The 14,217-nt window shown below is 41.4% G+C and overlaps 1 protein-coding gene across 1 annotated transcript in view; it reads left to right on the top strand.

The window, feature by feature from the left end:
- Positions 1 to 14,217, top strand: part of LOC147247690 (uncharacterized) — a 68,314-nt gene that overhangs the window by 11,491 nt on the left and 42,606 nt on the right. The window contains exons 9-13 of the mRNA XM_086180644.1: positions 393 to 464; positions 6,798 to 6,890; positions 7,069 to 7,110; positions 7,203 to 7,220; positions 7,638 to 7,664. Of these exons, the coding sequence (XP_086036770.1) occupies positions 456 to 464; positions 6,798 to 6,890; positions 7,069 to 7,110; positions 7,203 to 7,220; positions 7,638 to 7,664 (189 nt within the window). The 5' untranslated portion in view covers positions 393 to 455. The remainder of the gene's footprint in view (positions 1 to 392; positions 465 to 6,797; positions 6,891 to 7,068; positions 7,111 to 7,202; positions 7,221 to 7,637; positions 7,665 to 14,217) is intronic.

The raw sequence follows: 14,217 nt of genomic DNA, 5'->3' as shown, positions 1-14,217 counted from the left end.
CTTGAATATTTTGATTTAACTGGATAACACAAATGAGGAACTGAAGGCTTATGGAAACTGAGAGACCAAGACAGGACAGGACGCTTTGTAGCTAATAAAATAACAACATCTCATAATTTCGGTGTTATTTCTCCACAGGGAATATTAACCACAACACTTCTTTTATTAATCTGGGCAAAGGCAATGTTGGATTAAGGTGAATTTGATGACTTTTTAGATGCCTTTCTTTTGCCCGACTTCTAGTGGTGGGGTCTGGACCTTCAGAAACAAAAAAAATCCTTTATGGCACTTTTAAATTAGGAATCTCATGGAATCATTCCCTTTTGTTTCACTGGATAATAGTGGTCAACATTATTATCCTTGACTGAAATGAAGACTTTCCTGGTGTGTAGGGACTGTTTGTGCAGGATATTCCTCTGAAAACCCTGGCTGCCTTGCGGTCCAGTCAGCCTCTGATGTTGAAGGTTTGTGGGTGATCCTGAACCACCCCATGAGATAATAGATAAATAGAGGTGGGGTCACCAAGTTGTGCCGCAAAGAGAGCCAGTGCCTTGGACCCTCTGCTAACCACCAAATTAAATTTCTTAAATTTACAAAATTTATTTGTCGAATCGCTGGTTATGGTAAACAGATTTTAGAAATAAAATCTAAGGAATGTCATGAAAATCATAAATATTTTCTCATAACATTTGTACGGGACTTGAAGATAAATGTGTGTACTGTCCAGGGTTACAAACCATGAAACTAATTTAATTGAACTGAATCATCATCATTTTACTTTTGTGTGCATGATGAATCAAATATTTATTTTTCATTCTTTTTGCTGTTAGGAGGTGGCCTCTGTCTTTCTAAATGCATATGCTTCACTTTCTTAATTTTTATAGTGATTGAAATAACTATGTTGTGGTATAATATGATAGAACAATACTGCATCAATAAGTTTGATTCTACATTGTTTAAATGTCTGACCCAAGTTTAAAAAAATTTCCCTGGTGTTAATTCATGTCTTTACAGTGATTTGTGTGCATCCCACATGAAAATGAATTTTGCTTTAGTTTAAAAATAATCCTTTGATTATGCAAACAAAATGCTTTTTTTTAATTTATGGGTTTAAAAAAAATCATGCACTGACAAAGGAAAAGGATAAAATTTCATTTTTATTGAATTATTTCATTTCAATATTGCCAGTCCTTAATTTGTATATCTTTAAACCCATGTGCAGATGTGGTGGATAGCTTGAGATGATGAGCAAGAAAGCAGACTTGCCTACTTTTACTACATTTGTTCCCCTACTTATAATTACTTATCACATGCTGTATATATTTCCATAGAAACACTGCTATGCTATTTGCAGTATTTAGTATCTGGTCTAGTAAGAAAAAACATTCTAAACTCCACTTCAAGCTATAAGTGTTTATTTTGATTTTGTTTTTTTGAGAAGAAGGATTACAGAATAGTTCGTTTCAAGTCCTAACATTGTGAATTCTGGAAATATGTATGGCATGTAAAAAGTAGGCAAGTTGCATACATTTGGTTCTACTTGGTGTCTGAGGGATATATGAACAGAACTCACTTTTATTGCCATATCCTAAACTTGCATTTGATGATGCTGGTCATCCCAACAGAAGCGGCGTATTGTACAGCCCTGTGTTGGACAGTTGGCCACAGTAAGTCTGGATGTGCACTGTAACTGTACTGATGTACTCTCTTTGCGGCAAGACTGGCACCCACCTGATCTCAGCTCAAAACTCTTAATGCTGCAATCTAGGGGCCTGTCTGTCTATGAGTACCTTGATGCATACATATCCATAAGGAATGCCTGATCAGTTGCAACTAAAATTGGACACTGTTAACTTCCAAGTATGTGCATACTTTCACATATATGTATGTTTATTGTACAGTACAAACATACAGTTAAAAAAGAAAAAGGAAGATGCATCATAGTACTTGACCGTCCCCCTGTCACTCCAGGCCCATAGTTTGCTGTGCTGGTGCCTCTTTCTGTCTCAACCTTGTATCCTTTTTTCTTTCATTTACCTACCAATTTCCTTTCTGTCACTCTTGTGTTATATGTCTCCCCCCCCCCCCCCCCCATTCTCCTTGTTTTGCCTTGTTTCTTTCATCTGGCCTCCTGGTGACCTTTGCCCTGTGACCTTTTTGCACCGCTGGCCACCTGTGCTTTGTGACTACCCCCAGCAGATGTTGCCCATCACCGTGCGCAACATGCCCTCAATAAGCCCTCTAATCTTAAAACGCCTCAAGGTACAATTTTCTCTTCCCCCTACTTGTCCCTTATCCTGTGGATCCCAATCGACATCTGCTGTTCCCAAAACCTAAACCCATGCTCTTCCAAATCACGCTATAATTAACCAAATTTTGGCTGCCACCGCTTCTGAATGTTAAGTCATGTTGAAGACCAACATGACTTTTTTTTTTTTGCAGCTACATAATATGTAACAAGAAAAAAAATTGAAAACACTTCTTGATTTTTGTATTCATTTATTTTCAAATGAAGGCTGTTAGATATTGTCATTTTAACACTAAATGGGCACATTTGCAAATTTGGATTCGTTTCACAACATAAAAAATATGTCCTGTATATAAAAGTATCCTGTTTGCCTTCACATTTTTATACAGGTTGAACTCCTAAAATTTTATTTATATGCATTTAATTGGCACTTTGACTTTGATATGATTAGCAAAGTTCAGCAATTTAATAATTCTATCCAAATTCACAAGAGAGGGTTTAAAGGACAAACTTCAAAATGTGTTACACTGGTAACCCATTGATCTGTCCCTCCAGAAAAACGCAATTATGCGGTCACATAATTCAATGCTGTGGCCACATTTTTTCAAAGACCCTTTCACCACATAAATCTCTGATTTTCATGGAAAATGTGCGAAATATTTGGGGTTTGCATGATTTCATAATACCCATATTTTCAATGCAAAAACACATATCTTTGAAGATTGTTGAAAAATGTTTTATTTACTTCACACAAGAACAGCCATTTTCCTCCAATTACCTTGGGAACAGGGTGAAGCAGTGGCGGGGTGGCTGTCGGGACTACCAGGAGCTTTCCTGGTGGCCTGGCCCCTTGGTGTCCTGCCTGGCTGGCAAGGAAAAAGCGACAGACAGCGCAGATAAAACAAAGGTCTCAATTCTATCCAGGCCATTCATTCAATCAATCTGCTCAGTCAGTCAGTGCTGCCGCTGCAGTCTCCAGTTTGTGTAGCGCAAGCGAGCGGCACTGACCAATAATAATAGAGAAATTAATTAAGTAATTATTACACCTTTGTTTTTATATAGTAATGGGAATGTATCGCTAATTTTACTGCACAAAATAGTTGGTGGATCTGGCCAAAAATAGACTGAAAAGTTTGACCACCTCTTGAGGTATGATAGTCTGTCAGAAAGACACCACCATTTCACGCTATTGTGCACCATTTTGGCGGCGGCGCGCACATCACACCTGCCGGATTGCAGCTACGCGCGCCGGATGGCCGAAGTGGCCTGCTGGTATTAATTCCTCCCGGTCAGATTTGGAGTCCCACCCCGGCCCTGGTGTGAAGTGATATCATCGGACAGCTGCAAACCCCACGAAGAAGTCATGATGTAGTCTGTAAATCAGTCTCATTTTCTAATGAAAATAAGCTTTGAACTTTTTTGACTCATCAACATTTTGTCAGTTTGAGCCATGTGTTTACTTAGGTCTGAAATAAAACAACATGAGAACTTAATATATTCCTAGCCCTTTTGGTGACATAGTATGCTTGCTTATCATAGGAAGTCATTAGAATTGACTCTTTACGTTAAGGTTGTAGCCTAGTAAGAACGTGTTGGGGGAATCATTTTTTTCCTTATTCATCAAGCTGTAATTTTTGTTCTCATAATTTTTGCAAATTCCCACAATTTTTGCAAATTCCCACAATTTCATTGGAGAAAATTGCATAAACATCCATATTCCATCTCATCTTTTAAGAAAACGTGCCACATAATCAAGGATTCTTGCCCACAACAATCACAGAAGAAGTCTGCATTTTTCTGGAAGTACTGATTGATGCTTAAATGACAGATGCTCTCTTGTAGCTATCATAATTATGAGGATCAAAGTAGGAAGTCAAATGAGGAATGTATTAAGGTATTATGTTGACATATCATAAGCATCATCAGTTGTCATCGCTGATTCATAACAAAATATATGGCATAATTTCCTCTAATGTAAGGGCGCAAAGAAAATGTGCTGAAAAAGATTAGCAGAACCAATTTGATTATTATTTGGGTCAGAGGACTAACACCATCTGACACTCTTGACCCCCTCATTCTTACTTTTTAACTTATTACATTAAGGACAAACAACCTCTTATGTCTGCACTGACAACAAAGATCCTTGAATTGGATCTGTAGTTTTCATTAATTAGGACACCATCCAAAGTCTTAAGAATATGAATGAAAGTCACATACTGCTGGCTACTACTCATTGCTTGACAACTTCAGTTACTAATTTGGAACATGTAGAGCTTTCAGATTTACATAATACCACACTCTGAAACATGTAGTTCTGTAATGTACCTCTTACATTTCATTAAATCAAAAACTGTGTCACATTGTTGATTCATTATTACATAAATTTGGACTCATTTAAAAATGTATTATGGCTACGAGCCAATACTCACTTAAAGGGTGTAAGAAAAGAAAGTAAGTATGCAGCAAAAATAACACATCTATTCCTAAAACATTAAACAATACTGCATTTGAGGGAGCTTCAGTATGTTGCCATGTACATTATTTTGGACTCTGGTACGGGTTGGCCTTTTTGGCATCTGCACTGTATTAATTTTTTCCCTAGTGTACAGTATGTTCTATACTTAATACAATACCTTGTTTGGAGATCAGCGCTGACATATATCAAAAACCATAGGTTGTACTTAGAATGACATTCATATTGGCTCTATGATAAATCAGTCGGTCACTGATATGATGGAATTTCCATCTTGATGGGGATTAAAAAAATTCAAGGATGTTTTGTCTTGAATGTGGACAAGTTTGGCTGGCTAGCACATTTCTTTGGCTGCTGGTGGAAAGCACTGTGTATATAACCCCAAGAAAAAGCATCCAAAGACATAAATCATAGTTGGACATACTGTTCTGCAGCGCAAGGGGAAATTAGAGAGAATAAGTCTAATGTTGATGGATATGTTCTGTATTATCTCCGAAAAGAAATATTTCCTGGACTTTGCAAAATTTCCTGGTCTAAGGCTATTGTGCTATTCTACAGTAACAAAGTTATTACTGTCTGATTCAAGGCCAACACTTCAGAGAATAGAGAACACTCACTGTCAGACCACATGGGTAAATAAATCATGTTCTGTTGCAATATATATTAGATGTTTTGCCATGCTGTTCACTTCCATGAAATTTAGATTTATCAAGATGGACACGAACTATACCAATCAGAGAACTGATTTTATAATTTGGAAAAGATAATACGCTGTTATTTCTTCATTCAACTAAGGGGACAGATTCAGGATGTCCAGCAACAGGAGGCAAAAGGCCTACTGAGAATTTTTTTCTCTCTTTCCAGTGCTCAGTGCCAATTTATTCCATTTGATTGTTTATTTTTTTCTTTACTCTAGTTTAGGTGGTCAGTCAAAAAGTGGGGGGGGGAAATGCATCGGAATACTCAAACATAATTCTCAGTGCTTGCTGTCCAAACAAAGTCATGTAGAGACATTATTGTAACATACTCAAAATTCACTCAATAGCTGTCAGTGGAGCTTTTTCAAATCCAACAGCCTTCTTCAGAACTTGTTCTAGTGTCATCACATGAACAGTGTAGACCAAAGTAGACCAAGGCAAAAACAGGTGGGAAAAGGTAACCTGTGTCTTTGCTTCAAGATAGTCACTAGCATTGGACGTTAAGGTCCTCCTGATCTTTATCTGATGCTGTTCAAAATTAGGCTACTCTTTGACTTTGACCAGCTTGATGCCAGTTGACCAAATTTTCATCATTAGAGGGTGTTAATTGTCAATAATGTGATGAGCTCTCATTTCATTTTCACAGCTGAGATTTACTTCCAATACCATTTAACACCTTCACCTACCTTTGTCTTACCCAGCCTCAAAAGCAAGTATCCTGGGTTCTCAGCACAACCATTAATAAGGATGCCCCTTACAGTGAAATGACTATCATAATACCTGGGCACATTCCATTCCATGAAGGTCATTGAATAGAGTCAAGGAAAAGTGGACCTTGACATTAAAATATTTTACTTGTACATATGTGCATCCAACGTCAATTATTAACTTTCATTCAGAAGCATTAAGGCCTAAACATATTTACATAAACATATTTAAATTTCCTCTGTGTGGGATTAATAAAGTATTCTTATTATATTTCAAGTGTCACACCTCACCAATTGACAACCCTAGGGCATATAGGGCGCATCAGATTTGAAATGCCAACACAGCAGAGCCTGGTGCTGTGACTACTGAACAGCAGTGGTAATAGGCACTGGTCCTCCTTTGACAATCCAGAATTGAAACAGTGAAGATGTTTGATGTGTTCCAAAAAGCGAAGTGAATTTAAAACAATTGGTGTACTTAAAAATGCATGTGTCGGATGTTTCATCTGTGTCTGGGCCTTTAAAACTGCTTGCCAAGCATCCCAACTAACCCTCTTCTCTGCAACCCTCTGCTTCAATATTTGAAGTGATCATGAATGGGTGTTGTGTTGGCACGGCCTGTATAGCAATGTTTTCTCCAACATGGCAGGTTGTAACTCAAGATCTCTCAGCAGGGTGAGCCTGGAGTACAGGGGCCCCCAGGACCTCCAGGACCCCCAGGACTCCCAGGCAATCCAGGCCTGAATGGAGCTAGTGGCCCACCAGTAAGTGTCAATAGATGGCAGTGACTGAAAGAAAATGTTTCTGAAACTTATTTTCAAAAAAATGTAAATCTAATACATTAGGTGTCACTTTTTATACAAATAGGATATTTTCAATTTACAACCAATAAATTCAAATAGTATCATGAAAGTGGTGTTGACAATTTGATTTTACCCATAGGGAAAGCCAGGGGAACCAGGCAAACCAGGAAAAGACCCAAGGGTGAGATTTAGCTTAGTCTTCATTTTTATATTTCCATAAACCTCTGTTAAGTTTGTTGATCTGACATTAACCTTCCTATGCGGTTTCTGCAGCTTTTACCAGGACTAAAGGTAAACAAATTTATTCTCTTCTGCCAGCAACACAATCATTCAAGAGTTATTACAAAGCCCTTGAGAACAGGGATCTTGTCAAGTTGATTCCACTTGATCACTGTGCAGCTGCACTTATGTGCAGACCAACTCCATCTACAATAGAGAAAACCTGTAAGACCTATCTTACATCTGCATACAGAATCAATCTTCAAATGACTCATTCTCATTGATTAAAATGTGGAAAATAGATTGTGAGTTTGAGCAATAACAGCTGCATAGGGCTGAGGCACAATCAGATGCATCTTGGTGGAATTATCACGTTCCCGCCTTCATACCAAGTTAGCTGCTTGCCTGTGCAGCTGTGAATCTAATACATTGTACCAGCTGGATATTTACCAAAAGACTTAACAAAAGTATTTTGGATTATTCTTCTAGGGTGAACCAGGTGTACCAGGAGAAAAGGTGAGCTCCCTCATTTTTGAAAAAGTATTTTTCTGTGGATTCCAGGATGTGGTTAGAGTGAAAATATTCTGCATATTAATACACATTGTTCATTAAGTAATAACTGGACTCTTCATGGAGAAAAAGCCATAAAACACTTATTTTTATTGTTTAATAAGGTAGCAGTAAGCAAGTGTTTTAAAAAAAAATATGGACAAAAATCATGGAAAGGCTTAAAGTATACACCTGGTTCAAGAATAATCAATTTAGGCAACTGGACTCATCTTGTAAGTGAAGATGTTTTGCCTCTCATCCAAGAAGCTTCTTCAGTTCAAATTTTCTGGTAAGTATCAGGTATATATCCACCTAGGTGGGTGGTGGTGGAAGTCATTGGCCTCAGTTTCGGGTTGTTACCCTCCCCACACACACACACACACCCACCCAGCACTTTTGGGGGCGGGGTTGTTCGGGTCACCTTAGTGAAGGCGTGATCACTGGCTGCACCTCCTGGGGAGAGATCTAGGGAACGGAGTTGTAGTGTAACGTCACCCCGGATTGGCTGGCGGAAGTAACAATCCTCCTGATTTGCTGGCGGAAGTAACAATCCTCCTGATTTGCTGGCAGCGGTGGCCAATCCAGGCACATTCACATGAATGGGGGGCTGACTTAAATCATGACGGCCTGATCAGCTGTTGGGTATGCAACTCGACAGTCGAATTAGCGCTGCATCCCGCAGCCAGCGTGTGTACCTGTTATGTTAGCTCAATGATGGAGAAAGTTTTTTTTTCTCTCCCTCTCTCCTCAGTTTATCAGAGTGTGAGGGTTTTTTGTGTTGTTGGACTAGATTATTTTTTTTCTCCTGACTGAACTGGATTAAATTCTCTTTTTCTTCTGGATTACCATTTTTTTGGATTGGATTGGATTCCATTTTTTCTGGATTATTAGGATAGATTGATATTCTTCTAGAATCCTTTTTTTGAGGCTGCGATTGTTTTTTTTTCCTTCTGGATTAATTTCAAAACTGCTAACTGAACTGACTCTGCGCTGAACTGAAAAAAAGAAAGCGAAATATAATTGTGTTTGAAAACAAATCTGAGTTGTTTGAATTTTTCTTTTGTTCTGGGGCTGGGATGGAGGTGTGCATTGTGGGTGGTACTTGTGGGTTGGTGAAGGGAAACGTTTATTGTCTGCTGCTTACATTCCTGGTGGATATATTTTGTGGTCTTCAACGTTTATCCTTGATGCTCCCTTGTGTTTGTGGGGAGGGGGGGACTAAAACAAGACGGACAAAAGACTAAGACAAATCAAATGATATTTATTGTCAGGCTTTAAGCCTCGCTGGCATCCTAGAACAACCCAGTCCCCGAAAACCGTCACAGTAGGTGGGTGATATGTGGTGTCTTAGGCCCTGGCTCTGTTCAAAGATAGTCGTCATTCATCGATGAACGGCTTCTTTCACAGCTCTTTCAAACCGTCTGTCTTCTCTGGCTAGATTGGGCACCTTGTGATCTTCAAAAGAGTGCCCCTTCTCCTTGAGGTGGAATGCTGAGTCCTGGCCTGTGGTTGTGGCTCTCCTGTGTTGCAGAATACAGGAGACTGTTGGGGTCTAGGGGAAAAACGGTTATAGCAGGGTGGTCGTGTAGTCACGGAGCAGGTCTTGGGAGCTGGAAGAATCACAGAAGAGGACTCGGGAGGCAGTGGAGGGGTTCTGGAGAGGTGTTGGAGTTGCAGAGGAACAGGAGGGAAATAACATGAGTGAAAAGCCACAGAACAAAAACTAGAGCGTTGGCAAAAGGGCAGCAAAATCCTAAGCGAGCCTGTTAATATAGTTACCACGTGGGTTTTGTACATTCAAGCACAGCGTGCAGGTCCAGGCCTCCTTTTATTGCTGGGCTGGTAATTGGCTGTGGGCGTGGCTGATTACCGATTAGCAGCACCTGTGCTGCTGGTCCTCCCAGCCAGAGGAGGAGGGCCATGGATAGCACTGGGAGGATCCCTAACATGGAGGTCATAAATAATTGCTGGCTGGGTGACTTTATTCAAAATGCATGTCATTCTTATTTACCTAAGTGGGAAATGCTCCTTATCATGAAAATGTCACTATAAAAACATTACAAGTGTATAGATCTTCCTCTATAAGTATAACTATAAGTTGCCTGTATTGTCACCAAGGGATCGAGCCCAAGGTGAAATGCCATTACACAACTCAAAGCCTGATACAATTATCTCAATCGGTCACAATTATTACAGATTGAAAGTAATTATGGTACACTTCAGAATTTAACAACAGCACATATACATTTTTTGTGTATGTACGCTAAACTTGAGCAGTCTGTTGACCCAATTGAGCTAAGTGAGGCATCGCAGCGGGGGCCGCACCACCAAGCCTGGGTGGGGCAGGCTGCAGCCAACAGGCGCTGCCACCCCAAGGGTGGTGGAGAGGGCAGAGGCGGGGGGTCAGGAACACACGGGGGGGGGGGGGAGACAGTACCTGCCATTTGCGTCACCAAGGCAGAAGGAGTTCTCCTGGAGGATAAACAGTGGGGCAGATGACCTTCAGTAGCCGATAAGGAAGCTGTGTTTGGGTTTGGGCAGAGGAGCACACATTCCAATACGTCTTCTCTTTCAGTCCAATCCAAATTGTAAAGTTAAAAATTTTCTGGTCTTCAACATCACTCTCCTTTTCGCAGAGCAGCCAACTGCTCCGAGATGGTTTCCATCCTGCATTTCAGTTCAAGAGTCTGTTGTTTCAGATCAAGAGTCTGTTGTTGCCCCGCTTTGCCAGCCTCAATAATTGCGTTGTAAATGACGGTCAGTTGTGGAGATCCAGATCTGGTGGCAGCCGTCGTCTTGCCAATTTTGCGCTATGTGAGGGCACCTCCAAGTCCGATGAGGAGAAGCCCCACAACCATGAACCCAAATACGTAGAGGTCCTCGATGTCCTCCACGGAGAGAGGCGTCAAGCATGCGATACACCATCTCCCCCAGGAATCGAGACATAGCCCGCAAGGGTTGGTTCCATGCGGACAGGCAGGTTCCTCTGATCCTGATTTCCTTGTCGAAAATATGGTGTCAATAGCATTGAGAGACCAGCTGATCAATTCCATGATTAATTTTGGAGGAGAGCTCACAGCTGCATTAGATAGAAATTGAGACAAAGAATGATAGTCAGACAGAAAAGAAAAGGAGGAGAGGGGGGGGGGTGCGACTGCTCTCGCCGAGTCCCAACCCAGGATTTTGTCGATGACTTTGGAGATCTTTGATATCACCTGATAATAGCAAGCGCAATAACACCGCAGACATCACTGTTCTTTACTAGGTGTAAAATTTATGTCCGGTTTTAAGGCCTTATTTACACTGCCTGAATGAAGACACCCAAAATCCAATCTTTTGCTCACATGTGGCACGAATCAAATTGGTAATATGAACATGTTAACAGCACAAAAGCACATGTGATTAACTTCTCTCAGAGCCAGTTCAGGCCTCAATCATATGTGGAAAATTTCGGTCTTTGCCGAAGGTGCTATGATATGAATGAACAGAGGATATTCCTCTCATTGGAGTTGGAGATCATGATGAACAATGCAACAAACAAATAAAAACAAATAATCGTATACACCTTTGCAGTTTGAGGCAGATATAAACACAATGTAATTGGACAATTTTAAATTACATTTAAGTAAGCAGTCAAAATGGAATATGGGCAGAAATGCAGCCTCAGAGAACAACAGGTTTCTAAGTGGATACAAAGATATCTTAGTACAACTGGCCATGTTGATGATTTTTGTCCTGGATCAATGGCAATTTTGAATTTTTGTGAAATTGTGGCCTATCAATATTTGTCTTTGTGTCACTTCAGGGTGATCAAGGTGATTTTGGTCCACCAGGACCTGAAGGACCAAAGGTATTTTTTTTGTACTTTATTGTATGGCAACACTCGCTTATTTTTTGGAACAATGATAGCACCTCCAATTGTAACTGAACAAAGCTTCTTTGCAAAGCTCATCAATTTATATGATAACTTTACAACATTACACAAATGTCTAATGAGTTAAAAGAATGAAGGGTGACATTTAACAAGGCCAAAGCTTCACTTTTATATAATTTTGTGCTGAAAAAAAATCAAAACAAATCAAAAACAGCAAACAAATAAAACACTTCTGATTACTCTTGAAGGAGGCATACAAAATAGATGCCAAACAAAAGACAAAAAATTAATGGAAAAAAAATCCATGCACATTTTATTTATGCAGCAAGATTCCCTGAATAATGACAATAAACAGTGGCACTGATGCCTCACAGCAACAAGGTTCCGGGTTTGAGTCCCGGCTCGGGCACAGGATCTTTCTGTGTGGAGTTTGCATATTCACCCCGTGCCTGCGTGGGTTCTCTCCGGGTACTCCGGCGTCCTCCCACTGTCCAAAGACATGCAATTGGGGACTTGGCTAATTGGATCCTTTAAACTGACCGTAGTTATGAATGTGAGTCTGAATGGTTGTCTGTCTCTATGTGTTTGCCCTGCGATGGACTGGCAACCTGTCCTGGGTGTACCCCGCCTCTCGCCCATAGCTGCTGGGATAGGCTCCAGCGGCGACCCTTAACAGCAATAAGTGGAAGAAAATGGATGGATGACAATAAACAGCAGAAGAAGTAATGGATGAAAAATCTAAGAAGTCATGCTTGTCTACCATTGAATGTGCTAAGATATTGTTGTCACAGAAGTGTGACACCTGTGCACAGCACTTTTTCCAGTGCTGGGTGGTACACTTTAGATTATCTACTCTGATCACTCAGTTTGTTTCCCCACTAGATGCATACAACATTATATCAACCTGTTAATTACAAATAAAACTGAATTTTACCCAAGATAAGATAAGATAGAACTGTATTGATCCCACAACGGGGAAATTTGTTACCACAGCTCAATTTCAAGAAGAAGAAGAAGAAACAGCAATTGAAATATATCAAGAAAAGAGAAGAACATTATAAGCAAAGTTACATATGTACAAAATACTATGTACAAGACACCAAAATATACATGGTTTGCAACTATGAGTGAAGGTAAATAATATATAAATAAATAAATGTGTATGTCAGCGGTAGATGTGCGTGTATATGTACTATAAATATGTGCGTGGGGTGGGGGGTGCACTGTGTGTGTGTAAGTGACTACAGTGGGGGGAGGTGACGGAGGAGGTAAAGTGTCCGAGTGACTCTCAGTATCATAAAGCGTTACAGAGTCTCACTGCTGTTGGGATGAATGACCTGCGAAAGCGCTCCTTCCTGCAGCGAGGATGTTTCAGTCTCTGACTGACGGAGCTGCTCAGCGCACCCACAGTCTCATGGAGAGGGTGATGGCGGTTGTCCATGATGGATGTCAGCTTTGCTAAGATCCTATTCTCACCCACCACAAACACAGACTCTAGGGGACATCCCTGCACAGAACCAGACCTCCGCACCAGTTTGTCGATCCTGTTCCTGTCTCTGTCGGTGCATCCGCCCCCCCAGCAGCCTACTGCATAGAAGATGGCAGATGCAACAGAGTCATAAAAAGTTTTCAGCAGAGTCCTGTAGACTCCGAAGGACCTCAGTCTCCTCAACAGATGGAGTGGACTCTGGCCCCTCTTGTACAGGACATCAGTGTTAGTGGACCAGTCCAGTTTGTTATTGAGGTGAACACCCAAGTACTTGTACAAGTCCACAGTTACGATATCTTTTCCCTAGATGTTCATCAGTGTAGTAGGGGGTGACTTCCTCCTGAAGTCTATCACCATCACCTTCGTCTTGCTGGCGTTGATCTGCAGGGCATTGACCTCACACCAGTCGACAAAGTCCATCATGACCCTCCTGTATTCCCGGTCATTCCTGTCCAATCTGCATCCGATGATGGTTGCATCATCCAAGAAATTCTGTAGGTGGCAATGGTCCGAGGTATATCTGAAGTCTGAAGTGTGCAGACTGAACAGAAAGGGTGAGAGGACTGTGCCCTGCGGCGCCCCTGTGCTGCAGACTACCACATCAGACACAGAGTTCTGGAACCTCATGCACTGTGGTCTGTTGGTGAGGTAGTCAATGGTCCATGTGGTCAGCTGCTCGTCCACTCCAGCTGCCTCCAGCTTCCCTCTCAGCAGTGCAGGCTGGATGGTGTTGAAGGCACTGGAGAAATCAAATAACATGACCCTCACAGTGCTCCCCACCTGCTCCAGGTGAGAGAGGGATCGGTGTAGCAGTTAGATGACGGTGTCATCCACCCCGATGCCGGGCCGGTAGGCAAACTGCAGGGGGTCCAGCGCTGAGCTCACCAGTGGGCGGAGGTGGTGCAGGATGAGCCTCCTAATGGCCTTCATCAAGTGCAAAGTCAGGGCCACAGGTCAAAGTGGTTTGCCTCCCTGGGGTGAACGATCTTCGGCACTGGAACCACGCAGGACGTCTTCCACAGTTCAGGAACCTTCTCCAGACTCAGGCTCAGGTTGTAGATGTGCAGGACCACCAAACAGAGCTGGTCTGCACAGTCCCTGAGCAGTCTGGGGCTGATTCTGTCCAGTCCTGCCACCTTCCTGTGGATGCGTGGGTG

The sequence above is a fragment of the Aulostomus chinensis genome, chromosome 16, assembly GCF_037954235.1.
Source record: "Aulostomus chinensis isolate RoL2024-O1b breed Wild chromosome 16, RoL_Achi_v1.0, whole genome shotgun sequence".
In the NCBI taxonomy this organism is placed as follows: domain Eukaryota; kingdom Metazoa; phylum Chordata; class Actinopteri; order Syngnathiformes; family Aulostomidae; genus Aulostomus; species Aulostomus chinensis.
This window is presented reverse-complemented; position numbering and strand designations above follow the sequence as displayed.